This window comes from Leptosomus discolor, chromosome 1 (assembly GCF_034619465.1).
Source record: "Leptosomus discolor isolate bLepDis1 chromosome 1, bLepDis1.hap2, whole genome shotgun sequence".
Classification (NCBI taxonomy): domain Eukaryota; kingdom Metazoa; phylum Chordata; class Aves; order Leptosomiformes; family Leptosomidae; genus Leptosomus; species Leptosomus discolor.
This window is the reverse complement of record NC_141391.1, coordinates 99,058,602-99,085,188: the sequence shown is the minus strand read 5'-3', so window position 1 is coordinate 99,085,188 and position 26,587 is coordinate 99,058,602. Positions and strand designations below refer to the sequence as shown.

The window sequence follows — 26,587 nt, the reverse complement described above, 5'->3', positions numbered from 1 at the left end:
TTGTAAGTGAACTGCAGTGGCCTGTGGTGTCTATGTGCAGAGACTGAATGGAAGAAGCTTGTAGTAGTCATTCCTCAGGATGTCTTTCTCTCCCAGGGTCAGTTGCATTAGAGCCCCACTAACTGCTCCTTTATTAAAGGTGCTTTCTCTCCTTCAGAGGAATGGTGGAAGCTTTATTACCCAGGGTCGCTGATCATAGCAATTGTGCATTCAGATCCTGGTGGGTCAGGGCAGGAGATTAGTTGTGAGGAACAGGGCTGATAGCAATAGGTGTCAGGTTCACGCTTTTTACTGCTCCTTGCATTTCATTCCCTATCAAGGCAAAAGCATCAGTTAAATTTGGAAAGAGGAAAGTAGAGGGTGAGCAGTAACTATTTTGCCTGTTATTAAGGAGTAAATTAGTTGGGATTTGGAGTAGGAATGAGATGAAAACAAACCAGTGGACAAAAGAAAGCCCATGTGGAATTCCCATATGTTTGCATGTTAGGGATTATTAAGGAAGGAATTTTTTTTTTTTTTTTCTCTTTTTTTCCCCCCTCCTCTAACCAGAGGGCTGTGAGCTCTAGGGATATGTCTGGCAAGACAGATTTTAAAACTACTGCACCCTGGAGGGGTCTTTATTTTCATGAAGGGCACTTGTGACTTCGAGTCTGTGAGAACATGTTAGCTATTACATTGCCTCTACATTTTATTATCTCTGAAAATTTCTCACTTGTAGGTGAAGTGTGTCTGACCTGAAAAGTTGTCTGGTCATTGCCAAGTATAGCTACATTTGAAAAAGGAAGCTGATACAATGGCGTACCCTTGCACATGTGCATCTCCAGTATGAATCAGACATACCTCTCTCCCTTGCCTCACTGGCTGTAAAATACAGATTTAATCATAATTTGTGTAAGTAAGTGAAGGAACTCGTTGCTCCTATTTCTGCCCGGACTGGGACTTGAGATCAGATCTTCAAAGTAAAGGAGGCAGCACTCAGCTGCCCCAGAAAAAGAAAGTGTTTTTTTTCTGCCGTTGATGGGACTGTCATACATCTTGCTGCTTTTCACCCTGATTTTGCTATGTAGATCTGAGCTTGTGAAGCAAATGCAGTACATTGTTCTACAGATACTAGACTACTGTTGAAATCAAGAGTTTTACATTCAAATCTGTATCTGCTAGTTCAATGTCCTTTGCTTTGGCACTTGAAATAGCCCACAACCAAAATAGATTTTATTTGCAATTTTTTGCGCATGAACTCCCTTAGTTTTAAAATAACAAGTTAGCTGACTATCTGTCTGCACTTCTCTGCATATGCCTACATCGCAGCCACCCGTGCAATTGGATTGCGGTGTTAAAGAACTGAGCTAGTAGAAACCAGCTAACTTGAGTTGGCAGCAGCCTAGTTGTGACAACGGGAACCTCCGCACAAGCGATCTACTTTGGTTTTCTGGGTGGCTCCACAGCACGCAGCGAGCTCTGTTACTGCTGGCAGCACCTGAGGTAGCTCGAGCACGTCTGCATCAAGCCCGTGTTTTGGTTTTGCTACAGCAGAGGCTGTGTGCTCTGCACAGAAAAGGCTGCAGCAGCCCAGAACCACCCAAGAGCCTCGCCAGGGAGCTTGGTAAACTTCTTACTCTTGGGATGAAAGTTTGGCCACTGAACCTGCTGCTGCCCACACGCCCAGCCCTTTCGGCAGGCTTCCTCCAGGCGTGGCTGTCCGACGGGCTTTTGGCTGCGCTAGTCCAGGGGTGGTCATGTAGCAAAGTCAGCTCTCGTGCCTTCAGGAAGCCTTGGGCCAGAGTCAACATTTGCTCCCTTTTGCCAAAGGTTGATAAAATAATACTGTTTCCCCCCTTTCTCCCTCTTCTAACAGAATTGTTCCCTCATTCTTCCTTTTGCCTCTCTCTCCTTCTGCTCTCGCTGCCTTTTTATGTCTAGGAGTATTTTATGGGGAGGGCGGTGGGGGACAGGTGTTCTAGAGCTTGGTTGGTTTTGTAAGAGTACTCCTTGAATAGATTAAGTCTGTGGAGTATGGCCAAGAGGGAATTTGAGGAAAATAAGCTGGATAGGAAAAATCTTTTTTGAGTGAAAATTACAATTCACTGAATACAATTAATGTATCATGATTAAAAGGCTCTTTTGAAGGGAGTTTGTTAGGACACTAACTGCACCCTACAATCCCTTTTTTCCCTCACCACTGCTTACTAATAATTAGAAGTTGTGAAAAATAAATTACTTGTAGATTTTGTACTCTTTGCTCAGCTTGTGAGTACTAAAATTAGTTGATTTTATTTAGCTTTATGGTTGGTTTATTTTTGTACCTACTTACTAGCAAAAACTGCCATTGACATGTGCTTAGGGAAAATGTTTATCTCAAAGTCATTGCTAGTCCAGTTTTATTTTAAAAGAGGAAAGGTATTAACACTGCAATAACACTTGGTAAGCTTCTCCTCCTTAAAGACACAAATAAATCCATTCCTAGGGAATCTAAAACTGCTTGATGGCACCACTTTTTCCCATTGGCATTTTTGTTTTAAAGAAAAACAGATGATGACTCAAGAGCTGAGAGTCACCTCTTCACTTGAGGGAGGGAGCATAAGCCTTCTTGCATTAAAGGCCAGCTCCTGCCATTTGACAGGGAAAAAGTAATCGGATCCTTTTGGCAGCCGTCTCTCAGATAATTCCTTGATATTTGTTTGTGGATCTGGCTGTGAGAGTGGTTCATAGAACACTTTAGAGCCTGCCATGGTGCTGCGGCTTGTGCTAAGGCTTACATCAAGGCCAGATGTGAGAATTTTCTCACCCACCCAGGCTCTTTCTCTTTCTTACTTTGCTACCTTAGGAAGCTTCATAAGAAGATCAGCCATTTGGGACTTCTACAGAAATGAAAGGCTTGCCTGCTAAGCCATCATACAGTAGGTTGGGTCCTGCGTGTCCCCCTTTGAGAATATTATTGTGGTATTAGGGAAGAAAAAAATACATCAGGTCAGCAGAAGGTAAATTTTGAAGATTGCCTTTGGCAGCACTAGTTTTAGCATAGAAAATAATATACTAGTGTGTCTATTTCAGCTGCGGGCTTTGGATCTATTTTCAAAACTGCAACTTTGTGAAATCTTGAAGGAGGTTTTTTTTCTACCTGATTGGAAACTTTACTTCCGAAATTCCATTATGATACCTGTTGATACAGAAACCTTGTCTGTCAATGTTTGCAGCATGAGAAATTAACTGTTGTAGCATCTTGCCAACACAGAGCATACTATACCAATTTGGAAGGTCTTCAGGGGAATATTACCGTGCTGCTTAAGCATGGTATGGAAAGACCTATGCTTTCATTCACTGTGCTGTCTAGTAGATGTCTGCTACGGGTGAGAGTGAGATGTGAGGCGTGTCAGAAAATGATTCATCAGTCCTACTCATACTTTTCTGTGACTAAAGAGATTTTTATTTAATTCATTCATTTTCCTTCTCAGTGACTCTCAGGTTGCAAATAAGATGGAGGAGTCCAAAGGTGGTCACACTTTCCAGAAGTCTGAGAAGTGCTGTAGCAAGATAACATCTGATGCAGTCACAGTGCTTCAGTTTATCTGTCACAGAATAATCTTCTCATTACTTCACAGATGCAAAGTCCTTCAGGGAATAACACAAACATTTCACATGATCCAAAGTGCCAGATTTTTGCATTTGGACTGCTGAGATAAATAATGTGTGGGAGAAAAAAAAAGTTCAGAAAATTTCTCGGCAGCTGTAGTTATGAATGCTGGCGCGTGGTACGTGTTCCAGCTAAAGTTAGCTTTTGTTTGCACTCTGCTGAGCCTTCAGGTTAAGCTTTTCTTGGAAAGTGACCAAATACTAGTGATACTACCTGTGCATTTTTGTTCAGGTTTGCAGACGTTCTCCATGGCAGGTGTGCACAAAAATATTTGCTGTTGCTAATGGGCGGACTTCCACAGTCCCAGTGGCCTGAGCACCATCAGCTCCAGCGTGTCGGCAGTGACGTTGCTGCACTTTGCTGCCTTCCTTCTAGTGCGTAAGATGTTGGAGCTCTGAGCTGCTGTAGGACCTGAGGTACCATCATCACGCAATGGGTTGTCAGCCTCTGGCCGAAGTAGAAGATAGCTTAGTCCTACATACAGGTTGATATTCAGAGCAATGGGTAGTGGGAGTCTGTCTTCTGTGTGTTGTTGCAGTGTGTAGTAGCAGACTTTGTCAACCTGAGAGCATGAAGAAGTCTTTTAACTTCCTGCCCTACAAACTCAGCCTGGTATGTGAAAATAAAGTTGTGTTCCTGTATGTCTCTGTGTTCTCCTGTGTAATAAAGATTTTTATAGTGGAACTTGGTTAACAATTGTAATGATGTATGAGCCACAGGCGAAGCTAGTTCATTTCCCAAAGCTGCTGCCTCTACAGTATTAGCCAGGGTAAAGAGTAAAGTGTGCATGTTTGAGAAGGAGAGAAAGAAATAAATGAGTGAGTCCAATAGCAGGGGGTGGAACACTGCTGCTTCTAAAACAAAGAATTAAAAAAAATCATATCTTATTTCACTTGATAATCAAGTCTGCCTTTTAAATTGCCCTGCCAGATTTTTAAGTAAAAATGTTAGAATAAATATGAATAAAAACCAATGTTCTTATTTTCATTAAATCAAACACAATATTGTGGCATTGACTAACAGGTGGGGGGGGTTGCCCCCCCCCCCCTTTTTTTTTTCCCTAATCAAATAAGTCTTTCCTGGCATTATGGAGTAGAAGGCTGCTTTCTGTTTGTGCCTTTGAACGTCCCTGTATAATTCCAAGAAATGCCCATGATGACAAGCAAATTCTGCTCCTTGGTAATAGCCTAAATAGGTCAGGTGGAATGGGGAGCAAAAGCCTTCTATCTATTGCATTCCCTTTATTAATTACCAGAGAAATAAAAACACTGTAGTTGCATCACCTTGTTTGTGCTCTGAGACCTGGGGCTGCCTGCGTACATTCCTGTGGCCGCTTAAGATGGCACGGACCAGCGGGCAGCTGCCTGACCCTACGCCTTTCCCCAGAGATGTGGCACAGCTTTTCTAGCTGGGCATACAATCAGAATAACCAAATTCCAGTCCTTGTGCTTGACATAGCTGGACTTGCCTTTTTTTTTTTTCTCTTCTCTGATCTCTTCCCTCCCTCCCTCCCCTTGCCTGCAGCAGCAGATCCAGTCATGTCCCTTTGCTGTCCATATAGCAGCAGCAGCTCAGTAGGTGTACAAAAGCGTGGGACCGTGTTTTTGGGCATAAAGGGAGGAACAGAGGTGGGAGCTGCTATGACAGGTGGCGAAGAGATAGTTCAAGGGAGATAGAGGGTGGGACCAGCCTTTTCAGCTCCCAGGGCTGAAACATCCCAGTTTGGCAGTATGAAGTACTGTAGCAGCTCTCGTATGTTGAACAAAATCTGGCAGTGGTGCAAGTCTGGTCCTGAAGAACAAGTTGTGGCATTTTTATAGCAGAGGTCATGCATTGAAGTACAGGGAGTTCACAGTTGGTTTTCCAAGGTGTGTGCTAATCTATTTACCTCTCCGTGTCCAGCAGTCTTGGCTAATCCAGGGATGCCAGTGTGTAAATGTAGGGTTGTCAAAAGTTTCATGGCTTCCAGGGGGGAGAGGCTGCTTTCACAGCCATGAACTTGACTTAAGCAGTGAGGTGGGCGTTCCCATGTAATCATGTCTGTTGACTTTCATGTTTTGGGAAGGTTGATCGTTTCACCGTTACAGTGTATGGACAGAGAAAATGCAAAAAAAATTTATGATGTCCACGATATTTTAAGGGAACAGCTGGAAAATACCGTATAAGCATTGAGCATCTTTCTTAAAGAAAAGCACTAAAAAAACATAAGCAAGCCCTTCCTGAAAGCAGGCAGTAAGTGCACCTAGAAGGACGTTATAACGAGCGGCCCCGCTGTGTGGGACAGCAGTGCCACTGGGAACAGCCTGTTCTGGGGAGAACGGATAGACCTGATGTGTCAGGAGTGTCCTGCCTTCACCTCTCCTTCTAGCAGCTCTCCAGGCTTTGAAAAACCTTTGCTAACAAACACCCGTCTCCAAAACTAACATCTTGACAGAGGAGGGGAAAAAATCTGAAAAGGTTCATGTCACTATGAGAGCGAATTGGTGGGAGGAGGAGAGCAGAGAGATCAGATCTGGAGTGCAGCGTTCTCAAAACTCTGCTTTTTCTCACTGCTGTACTGAAAACTTCTTTTTCTTCCTACCTGTCTCCAAAATGTAGCGTTTTTCAAAGTTAATAGCTGCCTTCAAAAGCTTCTTGAATATTGCAGGAGCAGCTTTGGCACATAGTTTCACACCTCCAGTGCGATTTGAAATCCAGGGGTTTATTTAAATTTGAGATTGAAGTTCAGATCTTTGGGGCAAGGGAGACCTTTTAATGGAGGTAGAAATACAGGAGCGAGACTGAGCATCTCCTGCGAGTCTTCTGCCCACTACTGAAGGCCAAGAGTACTGTGGTGTCTTTGATAAAAGGGAGATTACCAAAAAAAGTAACAGCACTTGTGAGCCTAGAGATACCTCCTAGCCTATGCTCAAAAGCATTAGGAATGGCCTTCATAAGCTGTGCTGAAGTTTGAAACATGGCCTTTGATTAATTCTGATATTTCTGAATGGCACAGTAAACATGGGCAGTGACTCATGGTATAGAAGCTTGTACTGCATGAGGAAGGTTTAAGGATTAGTCAGTTCAAGGTTTCTTGAGAGTTTACTTAGTATAGCTTGTCTCTGTGCAGATGTGTAAAACCGTTTCACTCTTACAGGTACTGCAGTTGGAGGGTTGTGGCTTTAGTTTCAAAACAAACTTTTTTTTATATAGTGTAGGACTTCTGAAGCTAGGTAGAGAAGAACTAAAAATGCCTTCTTTTTTTTTTTTTTCAGACAGCAGTTTCTCCAAATCTAATGAACAGTAGAGGTAAAGAAAAGGATGACCTGACAAAATAAATTGGAAGCTAATTTTGGAGAGCAAAAGCCTCAGAAAATTGAAATTCTGAACTGTGTGCAGCTTCTAACTGTAATCATTCACAGAGTATAATACATTAACATAAGCTTACTGATTTCATTTCCTTGAGGAAAAAAAAAAAAAACAAAAACAAAACCCAAAAAATAAAGCAAAAAGCCCTCTTTGGATATCGTATTCTGAAAGACAGTGTATTAACATGATGAATCCCTTTCTCTTTTTTTTATTTTTTTCTAAAAAAAACCCAACCCCGTAAAATTGTTTGACGTAAGACTATGTTTTTTAGAAGTATCATGCCCTAAGTAGTACTGGTAAACAGAACAGACATAGCAGGTATTTAACCTAAGACACTTGAGGTGGATGGTTTATTGTTTTTCAGTGAGGTGGTTGTCTTTTTTTACAGAGAAAGTTTAGCTTCAGGTCAGCTGAAAGAATTTGACAGTGCTTTTCTTCAGGAATCAAGCTGGACAGGCTGTGGTTAAGGACAAGGATACAAGTGCATAGCAGCTTGCTGGCGGAGCTGACTGGGGATAGCGAAACTCTCTTTCTCTGGCTGGTGGTGTCTGTGCCCCTGTATCATGAAATACAGTTGTGCAGCCCTTCATCGACCTCTGCCCTCCTATTTACTATGGATGTCGTCTCCTCAGGTCCTCCTACAGTGCCCATACCTCCATGGACTAATAGCCATCTGATGTGGCTGGCCACTGCTCCAAAGGGTTCAAAATCTTGCGGAGCAGCACCCATCAGGTCTGCTCTGCAGTGGCTGTGCTTGGTGGTTTCAAAGCAAGAAAGAGGTTTAGGTTGAGAAGATTACTATAAAATCAGTAATGACATTCACGAGCGTGTCTCCAAGAGTCAGGCTGGTGGTAGAGATGGACTTCAGGCATTTCTTCAGTTTCATTTTTAGCTGTTGAATTATTGAATTAATAGCAGTCTCTCCAACACCTTTGGCCACTGTGTTCTCTGGGGAGGGAGGGGTGAGCTCTGGATGAGATGCTTACTAATTTAGACGTGGCACAGAGCTTAGACATAGCCTGTCTCTAAACGAAGGTTGCATGGGCACTGAGATTCCTCATGAGTCTTGCAGTTAGACGTGAGAGTTGGTCCCAGTGGCATTCAGCTGACAGTCTCCCTGTCTCATCAGTGCTGTACTGTAATTAGCAGAAAATTGATTAATTTAGTTCCTATACACCTACTAACAGGTGGAAACATGCTTTCAGATTTAACAAGATCTCTGTGTGTACTTAAGTGCAAATAGCTGATGTCTCCTGCATTCATTCTTGAATTTCAGGGTGTGTTTGTGGGGTTTTTTTAATCTTCCATTTATCTAGGCATTCATTAATCTTTCAATTCAAGAACGTGTTTAGTATAAATCTAGAAAATATATAGATTTTCCTCACTCAAATTTGTGAGCACTTGGGTGCCTTACTGCTCTTGGTGAGAACTGACCGTCTACTTGGGATGTTAACATGCATTGCTGACTACACTGGGAAAGGCTGATGAAGATGCCAGTGGGCTCACATGCAACTCCTTTTTTCTGAAAGGTGTGGCTCGCAGGGGGCCCCTGCAGCAACCATACATCTGTTAAAAGACTGTCTCAGGTTTCCTCAGTCTTCTCAAACCAGTTCATGTCATTCAATGGTTATTTACAGGTGAGATTTTTCTAGGCCTTTAGATTATTGTTGTTACTGAACTTCATCTAGTCCAGGTTTTCCTTAAAACCCAATGCAGGCAGGGCTGACTTCAGCTGTAGCTAGTTTATATGAACTAGAGGGTTGCTTCATATACCTAGTTTTTTGTCAGCTACAGGATATGATATGGATGAGGGACTTGTATCTGGAAAAAAAAAAAAGAGGAAAAAAAGGTTAATCTTTTCTGAAAAGGCAATGAGACAAAATTGCTACGATTCACACAGCTCTAAGATAAGCAAGTAATAGCTTATGTTCAACAACAAAGCATGTTCATATAGCATGAATAGGATGGATGTGTTGTATGATAAATCTAGACACAGAAAATAAATTTCAGCCTGAAAAATAAGATACCACATGAGACAGCATGTGCAGAAAGAATGCTAATGTTTGGGGAACCGAAGGCATTGGCAGAAAGGAGAGCGGAGAAATAAAGAATAGATATTTTGTTTTGTTACCAGGATTGATTGGCTGACTATTTTTTTTGTCTTTAAACCATAATAGCCTTCCCTTATTGTCAAAATGATAATATATATAAAGTACTTCCTGTAATATTTCTCTTCAAAATGACTATTCATCAGTCCCAGAGGCAGATGCTCGTATTTCAACTCACAATTTAGTTTAGCAAGTTTATGCTTCAGAGCAATCAGTCATTTTAACATTTGTGATTTTAATACAAATCTCAACTATAGAAGCACACAATGCTTTTAAGCACGGATAGATTGGCTAATCCAGATAGTATTTTGTAATCTTCTGGCAAAGAGAAAGATTATTGCTTTTCAGAGAGAGAGAAAAAAAAAAAGCTTTCCTCCCATCTAGCAGTGCAGATCATGAAAACATTAAAACATTGAGGGCAAAAGACTCGGTGTTCTGCTGGGCCCAGTGCAGGTGTGAGAGTGTCCAGGGATAGCTGAGTGGTTTAGGTGGCTAGGGGAGAAAGTGAATGTAAAGGTAGTATAGATATGGGGTCAAATCCCAGGTCCTGACACCAGCTGGGAATGTGGTGAGGGGAATGACAGGAAACAGCAAACATGCTCTGGTGGGCTTGATCTGCTGCTCCCCTGAAGAGCCTCCATTTGCCACTTGTTCTGCTTACTCCACAACCTACAAAGACACCACAGTTTCTGTGACAAACATCAGCCATTGCAAAAGCAGGAATTATCTTTGGGGATATACTTGACCTCCTGGTTTTGCCAAGTTTCCGCGCTGTAATAAATCACCTTCCTCTGTGTCCCCAGTGTGACGTTGCAGTGAAACGTGGACACCACCTGCTGAACAAACGACATTAGAAAATCATTAATCTGCGTTTCATTTTTCTTTCTCACAATGCCTCTCTTGTCCTGGCTCATGGTTAAACCCTTCTTATAACTATGGGAGGATTTTTTTTGGAGGTAGTAGCAGATAGGTCTGTTTTCTCTGGTGAGGTGACCTCCCTCAGGGCACCACAGGAAATACTTCTCCCAAACTCAGCATAACGTGTGGGCCTGCCCCCTTCCTCCTCCTCCTCAAAGGTGAAGTATGATACCGTCCAAGCTACAGAGGGTCATTTGGCTCTGGGTGGGGTGTTTCTCCGTTGTCACCAGTGGCCATACAGCTGTCAGCCAAAAAGCTGAGTTACTTTCTGGATTCGCCTACTCAGCACTGGTGAGGCCACGCCTAGAGTGCTGTGTCCAACTCTGGGCTCCCCAGTACAAGTGAGACCTGGACATAGTGGAGTAAGTCCAGCAAAGGGCCGTGAAGACATTTATGGGACTGGAGCGTCTCTCAGGTGAGGAAAGGCTGAGAGAGCTGGGACTGCTCAGCTTGGAAAAGAGAAGGCTCAGGGGGGGTCTCATCAGTGTACAGAAATACCTGAAGGGAGGGTGGAAGAGAGCAGAGCCAGGCTCTTTTCAGAGGTGCCCGGTGACAAGACCAGGGGCAGTGGGCACAAACTGAAACATAGGAGGTTCCCTCTAAACATAAGGAAACCCACTTTTTTACTGTGAGGGTGACCAAGCAGATGTTGCCCAGGGAGTTTGGGGAGTCTCCATCCTTGGAGAGATGCTCAAAAGCTGCCTGGGGATGGTCCTGGTCAGCTGGTTGTAGGTGGCCCTGCTTGAGCAGGGAGTTGGACCAGATGACCTCCATAGGTCCCTTCCAACCTCAACCATTCTGTGAAGTGCTGCAGAGCAATGAGGACTGGGCTGTTCCAGTCCCAGGCCAGCTTACGAGCAATGAAAAGTCCCGTCCCTGCCCCAGGGTTCAGGGAGAGTGTGCTGGTCCATCGTACAGACCATCAAACTTACCTTTTTTTTGGTTTTGGTCTTACCTGTTCAGTAAAATACGTATTATTCTGCCAGCAGAAATATGTTGTTGTGGAGGCTTTTTCGATTTATGTCTAACTTTGCATCTAGACATGCTTCCAAAGGTTCCTCTAACTCATCTTTTACTTGGGTTTTATTTCTGTATCTTAAGAGGAACAGATCTATCTTCTGAATTTGTTTATTAGAAAGTAGGCCACAAATGCTAATTCCAAGTAATATTATTAGAAAGTAGGCCGTAAATGCTAATTCCAAGAAAAAAAGCGTAGAGTAATTCTGTGCTTTAAAAGCCACTGTATATTGTAACGTTATTAATTTGTAGAAACAAAATGCTGAAATAACCCGACTGACAGTCTGTGCCAATAATAACACGTAATAACTGTGGGCAAACACAGCGTATAGCTGCTAGTGTGTTTTCTCTTTCGCATGATGGTTGTAAGCAATTCTTGCCAGATGGGCTGATAATGTAATTAGGAGTCGTTGTGTTAAATGAGGCAGTATTTAAATTGGCAACTAATTTTCCTATCTGTTAACCAGCTTGAAAAAGAAGAGCTGTTACCCAAATGATTTCTAGCTGCTGATCCCTGACAAGAAACATAGCACTTTGCACTGTTTTTGAAGCACTGTCTAGCAAATTATTTTCTGTAGGGTTTATTATGTGTAGGACAGAATAAGAAAGAGAAGAGTTAAGAGATGTGACAAGTTCAAGGGTTATTAGATGGGGTGGACTTCTACTAAGCCAGTACATCATGATATGTGGTAGCTACTCATGAGCCAGTAATGGAATGCTTCCTATTTATAGTCTCTACATGTGGACAAAAAAACCATTTTTACTTTGTGATAGTTCACTATGTGGCATACTCCATCAAGCGGAGTAGGACTATAAGCCCTATTTTAAGTGTGTGTGTGGGAGAAATGATGGAAACACAGCAGGACAAGATTTTGAACAGCATCTGAATGTTACTAGTGTGGAGTGGTCGCTCTCTTTACTGGGGACAGGGGAGAAGGCAAAAGAAAGGGGTGCCCTTGGATCAAGTTAAAATCCCAGAGAAGGCTTGATTGCTAGCATCATGAACTCTTATGGACCCAGCTTTGCTGGCTTGTGTGGTGGAAGCTATCACTTGCCTATCGTTAAGACTTTGACTGAACTCCAGAGTAAATGTTAAGTCTGAGTGAGATGGATTATTATATTTATGGCTCTATCTGTGCAAATCTTATTCCTTTTTTTTTTCCCCCTTATGTTTCAGCTGAAGCAGGGATGGAGAGCCGAATACATTTTTGCAGCCTGGTTTCTTCTGTCCAGTGGTGAAACTTTATTGCTTGACCTAAAAGGATCAGACCCGTTAGCTTGAAAAAAAACTACAGTGGATTTTCCCATGGGCCAGTCTTTTAATGGGGATGAAGATACTAGCTCAGCGTGGGTTACCCAGGGAATCACATCAAAAGCAGCAGCGTGACAGGGTTGCATGCAATCCTTAGGATTCCCACCTGGAAAAGGCTGTGTATGCTAAACCACACAGAGAGCTGCTTCAAAGAAATGCATTATGCGCTTGTAGCCCATGGGATTTGTTTTGTATATTTTTCTGAAAGTTGCCAAAACCTCCCAACCTCAAACTGAAACAAGAAAGAGAAACTTAGACTGAGTAAGGTGTAGATCAGAACAGAGGCAGTATCTGTCCTTGCTAGAGGATGCTAGCAATCTCTATGCAACAAAAATGGAATGATTGCCACATTTTATCACTTTTCCTTGAAAATGCAAAGGAAGTCACTTTCTGAATGCATGGTGGGATAACTGCAAATTGCTGTTCACCAGGCAGTTAAATGAGGCATAGACAATGACGCTGCATTGACGCCACTTGCTGTAACAGGTAGGGCGGGTGCCTGAACCACAGACAGAGAAAACTTTGCTGAATGAAAAAAATATGACAGATCAATAGGCAATTTTTTTTTTTCCTGATATCAAAATACAACCGTATTCAGCAATGGAAAGCTTAAAAATTTTAAACACATAGTGGTAGGTTAAATTATTGAAGCAGAACAGCATACAGTAAGTGCTATTTGATGTTAGAGCTCAATCAAGCACTGGAAAGTTTGAGGGATCCTTGAAGTATTGACAACATTTTTGACTTCCAGTTGAAATAAATCATTACAACTGGGTTTTTTTTTGGTGTCTCTGCCCCTTCAGAATAGGAAAAAAAATGCATGGCCTTAGCAGGCTTCTGCTTTCAGTGTTTGTGACTTTCAGTAAACAGGTTTGGATTTGTTTCTTTTCATAAGCACAACTTATTGGCATATATATAGAGTGTCAGATTTCCTCTGTAAGTTTGTCATGGCAGAGGTGGATGTTACTATCTTGCTTACTCTATAACTAGGGATCTTTATGAACCTCTTATTAATAATAACAATGCTATTTCCATATAGGAAATGCATCCAGCAAAGTATCTTCAGGTACAATACTTCATGTGTATTTTATGTCTCAAGGCTGTGGTAAAGGTGACCTGCAGGGGGGGAAAAATGGCCTTTCGCATTTGCTGTCTGCTTTCTGTTAAATAGGTCTGAAATTGAACTTGGAAACCGCAATAGAAAAGAAACCCAAGGCTTTCCTTCTGTGTCTCCAAAAGCAAAAGGAAAGTAGTTTTTCGTTGTTTTTAATGCTGGGCATATGATCTGTCAGCAGTCTTTCGGCAGTTTTTCCTTCATAGGCTCATTCAGCTGTGTCTCTGTGACCTTGGCTTTTGCAAAATCTGACTTCCTCTAATAATCTCTGACAAAACAAGAGGATCACTAAATAATCAGGTCTCGGTGACAGGAAGTGATTCACTCAAGATGGTCATAATAAACCCAAGGAACCTGCCCCGCCTGCCCGTGAGAGCTCTGATTGACCACCTCTGGGGCTTCACAAGGAGGCAGCTGGAGCGGACGCTACCACCGCTGTGGACTCTGCCTCGGCATCAGGGTCTTCTGTCCCTGTGGCAGAAAGGTAAAGGCATAGAGAGGTATGACCATTCTCCAGCTGTCGAAGTGCATAGCTTGGTGAATCAAGTTGAGGAGCCACTGATTTCAGTTTTCTGTAGTAAGCTGGGTGGGAAAACGCAGCGGCTGGGGAGTGAGTGCACAGTGTGTTTGGCTTCATCTTTTGGGAGCGGGCAGGACTGACCTCTGGAGATGGGACAGGATGGGCAGCCCTGGGCTAGCTCCTTCAGTTGCCACCCTGTGACTCGCCGGAGCTTGCCTGAAGCTCCTCCAACAGCACCATTAAACGGGCAGCAGGCGGTAAGGAATAACGTAGGCTCCAGTGGTGACAACATGAAAATGGTTCTTAATGAGATGTGAAGGCACTAAAGAAAATTCAGACCCAAAGGATAGCCAGGAGAGAAAGAGAGCTCAGTAAGTTATACTCACCCCAAAATGAGCTGCTAATCACTGGTGCTATTGTGAGGACTACAATAAATCAGTGTCTGCCCTGGCCGCCTGCATCTCATTATGCACAAACATGCGGATAGAGAATGTCAGCCTCAATAGCGATCTGTCATGTGAATGCTGCTGTGTCCGAGTGGGCTGGCACTTGCATGATTAGCTGGCTTTATTTTTTTATTATTTTTGGGGGGGGGGGATATCTATTTTCTTTTGGAAATGTTGATTTGCTGTATACTGTGGGTGGTAAATTTGCCCTTTTCTTCAGTAATTTGTGAATTCTGTGATGATACATTGTATTTAAGGTGTGGGGGTAAAATATCTTTCATGTATGTCATATTTAGTGGTTGGGTTTTTGTTTGGTTGTTGCGTTTTTTTCTTTTTCCCAAGTCCTCCTCCGTGTGTGGTGTCATGCATATTACTGAAGCTAGGGCAACACCTACATGTATTTATGCAGCTGATGTATAGTGCCCATTACTCAAGCATCACAAACTGCCTTGGAAAGGCTAATTAATTTAAGCCCTGCAGCACCCCTTTGAGGCAACTTTTGTTGGTTCTGATAGATGCACACATTGTAGCTGTTCTTTGTTATTTATTTTTAATATGATTTTGGTCCCAGAGAGGCGGGGCGGGGGGGGGGGGAGGGGGGGGGGGATGAATAATTCTTGCTTTGTTAGGTGATTGAACAAATATTAGGCTTTTGATATCATTGAAATGTATGTAGCAAACTTTGGATTTTGTTGCAAGCCATGCGTCAGAGGTTCTTCTTTTCTTTTAAAGCCTCAGCTCCTGGAGCCAGGTGAACTTGTAGATCTCCTTTTGTTTTTAAACATCTGTGTCTAGCTCGTGTGGTTGCAAAATAAATTTTAATGTATTGTCTCTGCTTAATCTAAAATCTGGGATGCAGTGAGGCTCTTGACTAAGGTTGGGGGTTTGTTTCTTTTTAGTCTTAAAATTTTTGCATGATTAGGTCTGGGAATACCAATGACAGAGTGTGCGTGCAGTTCAGAAGAGAGTCCTGTGGATTGCTGTTTGGTTTTGTGTTCGTGTTTTAATTTCAGAGCTCCTCAGTCGCATTCTATTAACGAGGTAAAACAAGGGTAACCATCTTCTCCCTCCCCTTCTGTAAGCAAACCATGTTTTTGAACATTAACTCACTTTTTTTTTTTTCTGTGCTTGGTCTTAAACTTATTAAAGAAGGATTCAGCATATCTCCTCCAAATGATATATCCTCCTTTGTTTTTACTGTCCTTTCTGAGCTTGGCCCTGTCTCTCGAATTCCTTTGTCAGCACTAAACTAATTTTCCCTATCATTCTCTCTTACCCTACCCATGTTCACTTTCAGTATAGATTCCTACCTACCTCATATCTTAAGAAGTGATGAGGACTACCAAAGTGACTGGTTCAGTCTGGCTTTAAACCACAGGCAACCCAGTCTTCATGTCTCCCTTCCTCCTACAGGAAAATTCTTAATTCCTTAGTACTTTTCTGGGGCACAGGTGTCCCCTACTGCCTAGGGCATAATTTCACAATTGTTTTAAGCCAATCTGAGACCACACTGTCACCAAAGGAGGCAATCACCCTTTTCTAGTACTATCTGCTCCCACCATCTCTTTTCAAGTAGCTGTCTAATATGTCAGGTTGCCGATTTTTTTTTTTTTTTTTTGTAGCTGTAGGTGAGGAACCTGATCTGATTTGCGTCACAGCCCCGTGGGTACAAGTGCTTACGCCAAGAAGCCCTGGGAAGCATCCAACCAAGAGCAGGGGAAAAGTGTGATCGCTGCTTTTGGTAGCAGCACAGTCTCTGACCGACTTAAATTATCATTTAATGACACGTTTAATGTAGTTTCAAGGTTTCACTGAAAGAGGTGGTCCCACATCCAGCTGCACGCTCGTGTGCTATTACCTTCTTCTTTGTGTTAGCAGAAGCCGTCATGCAGCTGTGGTGAACCAGCCTGGTTGCCTGAGCTGAATAGGGAAAGGGGGCATCTTATTTTATCCATGTGGTTTTGTTAGGCAATTTTTGACCTAAATCGTCCTCCCAGTTAACCAAACAAGTGGCCCACTCTTAGGCTGCCTTTCAATCAGTGCTTTTCACAACGTTTATAAATCTACCATCCTCCTATTTAAAGGCAGTGAAGGCTGTGGTAGGTTGCTGTTGCTCAGGATGAACTGGGCATCATTCCCATGCTCTCCAAGCCACGAGGCAGCTTCGTGCTTCTGCTTATTTCTGCTCAGACTTGCACTCAGCCCCTACCTTGAAACCTCTTAAGCTCTAAGGCAAACAGTGCTTTAAACAGTACGCAATTCAGTCTGTGTCCTGGACAAGCCAGGTTGCCGAGACACATGGGTTGGGCCAAAAAGAAACTCGAGATGGTCGTGAATTCATCTGCTGTGTGAATATGGGTTTGGCAGGTTTTCCCCTTCCAGGAACATGACTATTTTAAAGCACTTCAGCATGATCAGCTGTTTTGAAAGGACTGCAGCAGCTTATCTTTCCCAAAAGTGACACTTTATATTTGTTTTTCAGGGCATCATAATTTTAAAAATGAAGGTAGTTTGGACAAAAACTTCAATGATTTTGTTTGTTTGTTTGTTTAGTTGGATATGAAAACCGCCTCTCCTTTCTTCTGTTTCGGCAGTTAAATATTCTGGTTGACACTGGGAGCAGTAATTTTGCTGTAGCAGGTGTGCCTGATCCTGATGTCACCTCCTACTTCAATACCGAGCTGTAAGTACCTGTTCTGCACTCCGTGATGGGTTAGGATGTCTTTTAGATTCTGGCTTCTCCGTGCAAAAGAGGATGATAAGGCAGTTCATGGGGCTCCTGTGAAATCCCGTGAGAGTGGGATGTTTGTTGCCTGAATAGGACAGTTGGCCTTGCCTGATGCAAAGTCTGCCTGACACCATGAACAGTCCCACTGACGGCAGCGCAACTGAGCTCTGAGCGCAGCGCTGATTAGAGCTGGAGAAAAGGGAAGAAAATTACAGGGTGAAAATTGTTTGCAAATTCACACCAATTTCAGCAAATTTCTTATCCCAATAGTCTTGGAAGGAGTTTAGCAAAAAACCCCAAAATTAAAACTCAGCAATTGTATCTGTTATGTGACATTTCATCCAAAACCAAAATTAGTTAGTCAAAAACTGTTTTGTTGTTTAGTTTGGTCAAGGGCCTTGATCAGTTAGTGATCTGGACAGACCCTGCTGAATCTGGTTGTTTATAAGAACAACTGGGTGATTCTGGCGCTTGTTATCCACAAAATTTGCTGTGTTTATCTGCGCTGCCATTAGTCACAGCCAAGCACAGCTTTGTCTGTCCAAATCATTTTCCCTCCTTTCTTCCTTCCTTTCTGCCCTTCTCTAGTTTCAATTATTTCAGGTAAACTTCTCCAAAACACAGTGCTATCTTTAGCTGAAGCGTATGGATAAAAATACTTAGAGGACTGGGAGGCTGGAGAGTATCACCATTCTCATTACCTCTTTATGTATTTTAACATGGGGTTTGCACTTTTTTTCCAGTAAGATGCACTGGTAATGGAAGGAAAGCCAGTATTCCCATGCTGCCTACTAGAATAGCCTTACCTCCTGTTACATATTCAGATGTTAATGGAGATATTTCACATCTCGCTGTGATATGACACAGGTCTGGAAAGTTCAGAATTTGCACTTGAAAGCTATTTCTGTACTACTGCAGTTTTACATGCCAGCTCTCCCGTTCCATAGGTAGTGGCTAGAGGAAACTTAATTGCAAGGAATTAAAAGCACAAGCATTCTTTCTGCTTTTTCTCTTAAGTGATGTTATTTTGTCTGGAAGGGCAAGACCTCTCTCTTAAGAACCGTAAACTGTTAGAAACAGCAACAACGGCAGAGGTTGTGTTTTGAGAAAGGCGGTGAAATCACTTGAAGGTTACAGTCTCTTATCAGTGTTCTTAGTGTACACCGTGTTTTGAGAACTTTCGTATGAAGTTAATAATGAAACCTTGAAATTTAGGCCCTGAAGAGTTAAGGGTGCTTTGTAAAATGATTCAAGTCATTACAGTCCAGAGCAATGGCAATAAAAATTTCTGGTTTGGGTTGGATTGATGGAGTACTGCAATATGGTCAGAATAAAGTGCAAACATTAGCATGTTTGAACCTGGCTACACCCTGCTTCTTCTGTTTTAAATACTTTAAATACATTTAAATAAATGTCATCTGGGAGGGATCCTGGCCCCACTGAAATTAGGTGTTTCAAAAACAAGAGACCTCTGTAGGTCACCTAGTGCATATTCCAAATGAGGCGGAGCTGTCACCAGATCAGGTTCAGCCATGGCTGAGTCCTGCCAAGTCTTGCTGTAAAGCTCTGAGGATGGAGAATCCACACTCTCTCTGGGCAGTGTGTTTCAGCGCTGCACCACACTTTCCTGTGGAGGAAAATGTTTCCTCATGTCCAGCCCGAATCTCACAAAATGTAACTCGTGGGTATTGCCCCTTGTGTTATTGTCTGGCACTGCAGAGAAAGGTCTGGCTGTGTCATCTTTGTAACTGTCTTTCAAGTTGTTGTAAGCTGCTGTGAGGTCTCCCCTTAGCCTCTTGTATGCAAAACTGAAGCCTGGCTCCCCTCAGCCTCTCATCACAGGCCCTGTGTTCATGGACCCTGACCTATCTGGTAGCCCTCTGCCAGTCCCCCTCTCTTTCTGCAGATCCCTGTTGAACTGGGTTCCCACAGCTGGCCACAGTCTCTTCCAGGTGTGGTCTCAGCAGCGCTGACCAGAGCAGGAAAGCAACTTCCTTGGCGGCGTTGTCCATGGCCTTCCAAATGTGGCCTGGTGTGGAGTTTGCTGTATGTGCAGGGCGAGTTTGGTGTTGGCTCTTACTCAGCAACCTAGTGTCCACTGTCACTCCAAGTCCTTGTGAGTCCTTTTCAGTTGCTTCTCAGTCTGTCCTGATGCATGGGGTTGTTTCCTCTCAGCTACAAAACTTTGGGCTTCTCCCTGTTGGATGCCAGGAGGTTTCTGTTGGCTCAACCTTCCCATTTTTCAAGGTTCCTCTGGATTCAAGTATATGCTTCAAGTACATGCTCTGACATTCAGCCTATTAAATACTCCCTTTGATGTAGTGTCCTGTGCAAATCTGCTGAGGGTGCAGTCTGTGCGTTGTGAAGGTTCTTGATGAAGGTGTTGAACAATTTTTCCTCCGCTCACAGCCTCTGGGGTCCTATACTTGTCACGACCCTGATGTTGAGCCAATGGTTGCTGCCCTTTGGGCCCAGTGGCCTAGCCCTTCTTCAACTACATGGTGGTTGGTTCAGCCCCACATCCTCAGCTTCCAAATGGGGATGCCATGGGAGATGGTGTTAAAAGCCTGACTGAAGTCCATATGTGCTGCAGCCTCTACACTCTTCTTATCTGTGTAGCCAGTCATCATGTTGCAGAAGTCAATGAAGTTAGTCAGGTATGATATGTCTGTGAAATTCCTCGTTGAGTATCCGTGATTACTTTCTTGTCCTTCATGTTCTTGAGAACAGATTCCAGGAGGTTGGACTTTTTCTCACTTGAGTTGAAGCCCAGTGGCCTGTAGTCCTTGGGCCCTGCTGCTCCTCATTTTTCGAGACTGGCCTTATGATAGCCTTTTCCTAGTAGTCAGGTTACCTTCCCTTGTTGTCATGATTTTGCATAGATGGTAGACAGGGGCTTTGATATCACATTAGCTGGATCTGTGAAACTACCTAAGAGTGACCTTTACCCATGTGAAGCTGCGACAATGACCTATGGGCACTTTACTTCCACACTATGTGGAACGCTTCAAAATTAGATAAAGAGGTTTCCTCTCATCTGGTAATCATTTGTGCAGTTTTTCCCTATATTGTCGTGAAGTGCTTCCAGGTGAAAACCATGAACTGCAAATTGAAGACAAGGGGAAAGAAGGATTAGTAATTTGTTAACTTAATGGGACTGACTTATAGATGTGTACTTAGTAGAATATTAATATTGTGTTGAAGAAAGAGAGTGATGGGTCTGAATTTCCTGGTTGCCACGCTCTTACTTTAATTTTATTCAAATGATCAAAATCTGAAATTAAATGCAGGATTTAAATTGAGGAGGGTACATAGGAAAGGCATTATCTTTGTTTCAAAGGACCCAGAGGGTGTGTTGTTCAGGAAGAGCCCTCCTTGAGCAATTTTATAACTAACTTGTTCAATGAGGTTTTGTGTCATATATTCTGTGTCATATAATTCTATTGTTTAATTATCTGTAATTAAATATCTGTGTCTTTCTGTGCAAAATGAATAAGGATGTTATCATGAACTCTTTCACAACTTGGGCTTTTGAGTGGCTCTGACAAAACTTTGCTGTGAAGACTTCTGAGTCTACTGTGATGATCATGCTGTACAAGTCACCATGATGTGTAAGGTTTTGGGAAATGGCCTAATTTGTCCTGAACTGAAAAGAAATCAAAATGTTTGTTTCTCATGCTGTTCAAAATAACAAGTATTTTTTGTTCAGTACGCTACTTATGATAAAAGAGCTACTTAAACAGATGTATAAAGGGATTTTTACACTTGCAACTAGATTATCAGTGATGGCTCTGTAGTGGTATGTGAAAGAGTGACATACTCAGGGCTGTCAGTATTCAGGAACAGTATTCAGTTTTGTTTCAGTGTCAGTACTACTGCCTCACCATCTAAAAGTTCAAGACCAAACTGCTCAAGAGTTGATCATTTCAGGAGATGGGGAAATAGTAAAATTCTGGGCAATAAATTGAGGTAGTACAATGAGTTACATAACAGCAAGCACAAGTAACCTGCTACTTTGCAGTATGATCCTGCGAGTTTGATTGTATACACTCTTCAGTTTGTGGTTTGGGGTAAAGTATAAACTTGTTCAAGAACCCCTGCAAATTAGATGTGACTTCTTTGTTAAAAATCAATAATTAACATTGGGATTTCATGTTTGCTTTGTCTTAAAAGTCGTCGGCCCTGAATCACTTACCTTGTGCCATCTATCTGTCACAAGGGAGGAGACCAAAACTTCTGTTTGGATTTTTTTGCTTGTTGCTGTTTTCTGTCACTTCTTTGCCATTGCTGTCTGTGGAGACATTGATTTGGTGCTTAGGAAAAAGTGAGGGGGTAAGCAGGAAAAAATCCTGGTTTGTTGTAGAGCAGCAAGAGAGCATGGAATTAAGAAGTTATTGCATGTGTTTGGAGAGGTTGAGGTTTTCTGCGTAGTGGATTTGCTGTGGTGATGTTCAGTTTCCTTGAAATGAAGCGTGACATGAGAAACAATATTTTGGTTATGTTTTGTTTGATGCTGTATGTTGGTGGTGAGGAATAACTCTGCATGAGAAAATGAACCCATTGCTAGTTTTCTCAGCTGAGGCTTGAGATCCATTCAAGGTTTGAGGACCATGTTTCTGTTGGCTGCTTTGGAGAGAAGATAGTAACCGGGAAGGAGAGGGAGAAGGGAGTAGTGTCACTACAGCACCATAATCCAGGAGGCCTTTTTTCCTTGCTTCTGGCTGAGACACAATCTGCCCTGCTGAAAGCGTTGACTTATTTTCTCATCACAGCCAAGACAGCTTGTTTGGATTTTTTTGTGCTGTGTGTTTGTTTTAAAGCACTCAGCCCATGAATTAGAACAAGTCTCTATTTTTGACCTCTAAAGAAGTTTTCTTCTTGAGATCAGTGTGGTGGAAAAACACAGGCTGATTACAGTCAAGAAGATGGAGCAGGAAGTGGTTTTGCAGAACAGAATGTAATTTACTGCCAGAAGGATTATGTGAGATCCCTTCCTGCATTGGGAATTTTGCTCCTTGAAGGAGATAATAAGACCTTCTCTTCAATTATTTGTGTGCTTTACAAATGTGTTGAGTATCCTCGTGCTCATTTCTACAGGTGAGGAAGCTAAGGCACAGAGGGTAAGAAAGTGACTCGTCCTGCCTTTCCACAGGAAAGTTCACCAGCCATGGTAGAAAATGAACTCAGTTTTTCTGTATCCCGTTCTACAGCTCAATCCATCAGGCCGTTAGCACTTTACGGCAGAAGAGCTGTGTGCTGCTGCTGTTGCTAGTCAAGAAGCATCTGTATTTGCAGATTCACTTGGCTTTATTCCCCCAGCACTCGCTTTTGTCTCTGATTTCAGATATTTCCTCTTCTATCACACAGCCAGACACTTTTCTACATGAAGAGCCCTGTATTTTCCCTTCCTTCTCCTGCCCTCCTACCAGGTTCTCTTATCTCACTAATTATTCAGACTCTGTTTTGATTTATAAAATATACTGCCAATATCACAGTGGTGCTCTGAAGACCCTGCCTGAGCAGCGATGTCCCTTTGTCTAAGTTTCATACAAATGCAGAATTACACAGAAAGGTAAAACAGCAGTAGCAGTAGAAGTGAGCAAATACAGATAGTAACGGTATCTCTGGAATTTGTGCATTTTGAAATATAATCTGTGGGGCCTATTATCTCATGTATTTCTGCTCTCTTGGATGTTTCAAGCTACTGAGCCCTGAAGACCCTTGAAGGGTTAGGTGTTGGGAGTATCAAGAACTCCTTAGGGTTACTCTTACTACTGCCTCTCACCCTTAGCTAGGAATAGTATCAGTTGTGCGGTCCATATGGCCAAATTGTCCCTCAAGCTAAAGTGTCTGCTTGAATGGATGGGAGTTGTCTGCATTGACATCTAAAGGTTGCTCCCCGTAACAAGCAAAATCACACCGACTTCATTCTGGTGAGCTCAGGTACAGGGGGCTGTGAAGCCATTTCATGTGGCTGTTTCTGTCAGAGCAGCTGTTAGATTAAAGCTGGGTTGATAAAACTGTCCACACTTGATAAATCACCTGCACTTTCTATTGTTTTACACACATGTAAAGGTGTGGTGTTATGAAATTATTTTAAACTTGCCTTTTCTTTTTTTTAACTTACTTTTAAATAAGTTTCCAAGTGAAAAGTCTGTTCAGATGAACCGAGCATAGTCATCTGTCTCTTCAGAAGCTATGTGCTGAGGAATGGGACCAAATTAAATTGTAAGGGATCTAGAACTTTTGTAGCTCTTCAGCAGTGATGTGGGATGGAAGATGATTACTCCATTTATGCTACAGGATTTTAAAATGAAAAAATTATTAAAGTTTTTTCTAATGTTTTTGTTAAACCTTCTAAACAGGATTCTTTCCTTTCTTTGCTTGCCATGCTTAAGTGCTCCTTTGCCGCCCTGGTCCAGAAGGAACTCCCTCCTTTCTAGAAGGAACTCCCTCCTTTCCTACTCCAAGTTGATGAATCATTTGTTAATAATATCCAAGCCTACTTCCTGATAGACAGACGAAACTGCAGATTTAGAAAACCCGTGTCTTACCACTGATACTCACAATAATATTCCAATTTACCCCAAATGGATTTTTTTAATAATATTAATGAGGTATTAGTCTACAGCTATTCAGTTAGCTTGGCATTTCAATTTTAGATTTGAATTCAGAAGCTTTTAATTTCCTAGCACCACTTAATATGTTCCGTCTCCAGTTAAAGAGTATTGCTCCTATTGTTGGACCAGTCTGAGTCAGGGACACATTGCACTAGGTGGCATAATAGCTTAGATTAAAAAAAAAAAAACAAACAACCCAACACATTGTGAAGATTTCAGTCATTAATGGCTTCAGGATAAAAAACAGGGCCTCGAGATATTTTTTTATTACTGCTTTTACAATCCATCCCCCTTCTTCTGTGAGTGTATGTGATTGACTTTGCAGACTTCACTTTTTTTCCTCTCTGGGAAAATTTGAGGTTGAATGTATTCTGTTGTCTTGCATTGCAAATGAACAGCTCATGCATAAGTGTATCTTTTCCCTTTAAAGGTCAAGTACATACAAATCTCAAGGGATTGATGTCACAGTTAAATACAGTCAAGGAAGCTGGACTGGAGTGCTGGGTACAGATGTCATTACTATCCCCAAAGGAATCTATGGCAGCTACACCATCAACATTGCTACCATTCTTGAATCAGAGAATTTCTTCTTACCAGGGGTTAAATGGCATGGGATTCTTGGTCTTGCCTATGATGCCTTAGCCAAGGTAAATCATCCTTTCCCCGGCTATTGTCTTTTGCAATGACAATAAATAGAAATCTAATTATTAAAATAAAGTAAGCAGATGATCTGTTAGCGTTAGACTTCTCCCTACCAACCACTCTTTGCTATGGATCCTTTGTTCCAGAAAGAATAAATTGGGTTGTGATGGTACCACAGTCCCATGTGAGGTCTCCAGCTTTTCTGTGATGAAGCTTCTGATTTTAGCTCCTCTGGAATGAATAAGCTTTTACAAAGCTTGTAGTACCAGAGTGTGGGAGTAAAGGCTTCTGGTATGTGTGTGGAGGGCATGTGTTAGGGCTCTGATGATCTCCATTGAGACTTGTCAATGGACCGATGAACTTACTTGGCAAAGCCCTTGGCAGTTCATTTGAAGACATTCTCCATCAAATAAAAGCTGAGGTGGAGGGCATACATGGGTAATTTCAGAACAAATCTTAGCTATGGTGTTTTCATAAACATAGAACAAAGCACATCCTGTTCTTGTGGAGGTCAGAAATTCAGGTAGAAGTTTAAATTAAAACCTAAAATTTATAGTCTAAAATTTATAACCTTACAATCTAAAACTGAAAATGTGATTGGTATACTACGTAGTCATAGTTTTCAACCTACACATAACTGTCTGAGAAATTCACAAACTGAGATATATCCCATTAGAACAAATTATTCAATACTGCCTGCCGATTCTGGAATTAAAATGCTTTATTCAAGAGTTGTGTGATCATTGTATTGACTTCTGCCGTACTTGCTGTCATACACTATTGACAGACAGAGAAGAACTGCTTCTCAAACTCTGGTTTGGGCAAATAGTATATTCAGGGCATTTATTTCTCCCATCTTCTAAAGACATAAGTGTTGTTAGCTTCTGAGGCTGCTCTGTACTTTGTGCAGTAAGAACACTTGGCATCTCGCAAGCTAGCCAGGGTCTCTGCCTGTCATGACATGTACCTGCATGGAAATCTGAATTACAGTGAAGTTGCAGGAAAGGGTGACATGCAGTGTAGGAAGGAACCTGTTGGCCAGTAATCAGTTGAAGGGAGTGTGCTTGAACATGAAGTTCTTCAAAAGAAACAAGAGGAAATAAGGGCTGTTTAATTCAAAGTTCATTAGAATTAAACTATGTTTAAATACTGAAAATCTTCACTTTAAAATTCTGCCTTTTAACTATAGAAAGGTGTGAAGGGCAAGTTACATTTGACTGTTCTAATAACCCTAAGCCTTTTCCAAACAGAAAGCATCAGTGAGAGTTTCTTGCTGAAACTGAAACTAGTATTTGAGTTTGAAAACTGCAATTGAAAAATACTCTCGTGCTTTAGGGATTTTTATGACAGTGGTCAAGAGTAAAAAAGTTTTTGAAAACAACAGAAACAGAAAAATGACAGATGTTGTTTTTTTAATAACTCATTCTATTTAGAATTTTCATCACCTGGTTGTCAGAAATTTAGTTTACTTGTTAAAAGTGTTCTTGTTTGAATGATTTGCTCATTTCTGCAAAGAAACTTTTTAATTAATACTTCTGCAATTCTTTTGGTTTTTGTTTTGTTTTTCGTCACCTTCAAGCCTTCAAGTTCTGTGGAGACGTTCTTTGATTCTCTTGTGAGGCAGGCAAAGATCCCCAACATTTTCTCCTTGCAGATGTGTGGTGCTGGACTGCCTGTTTCTGGAAGTGGTACCAACGGAGGTAGTCTTGTGGGTATCTGTCAATCTGAGAGGGAAGATGTATCTTTGTTAATCTCTCTCCCTCTTTTCCATGACTATCCTACTTCTTCCAAATTTAGTTTTAAAATATATGAGCTATTTTATATTTTTTTAAGGAAAAGTTAAGCACTTGGGCAAAACTCAAGTTTCTATTTATTTTCCTTCTCCATTCTATTTTTCTCTCTCAAGTTTCAGTAAACATCTGCATTTCAAGTTTAGTTTTAATAAAGAAAAACATAAATGTTGTGGTGTCTCCTCAGGGCAGATTCTGCTACCTTTCTCAAGATGAGTAGTCCCTTACTCAGCTGCTAAGCTTGTTCAATCTCATCAAAATGCTACAGTATTTTTTTTTTCATGATGTGAAAAGGGGGAGAGGAATCAAGGCTCTTTTCCATTTTTGTAGACAACATATGAAAGGAAAAAAATCTGAAGACCAGATCTTCCACTTGTTACTCTGGAAAGTCTT

General features: G+C 41.9%; 1 protein-coding gene across 1 annotated transcript in view; it reads left to right on the top strand.

The window, feature by feature from the left end:
- Positions 1-26,587, top strand: part of BACE2 (beta-secretase 2) — a 47,074-nt gene that overhangs the window by 5,350 nt on the left and 15,137 nt on the right. The window contains exons 2-4 of the mRNA XM_086481584.1: positions 17,009-17,097; positions 24,193-24,409; positions 25,984-26,112. Coding sequence (XP_086337710.1) covers positions 17,009-17,097; positions 24,193-24,409; positions 25,984-26,112 — 435 coding nt within the window. The remainder of the gene's footprint in view (positions 1-17,008; positions 17,098-24,192; positions 24,410-25,983; positions 26,113-26,587) is intronic.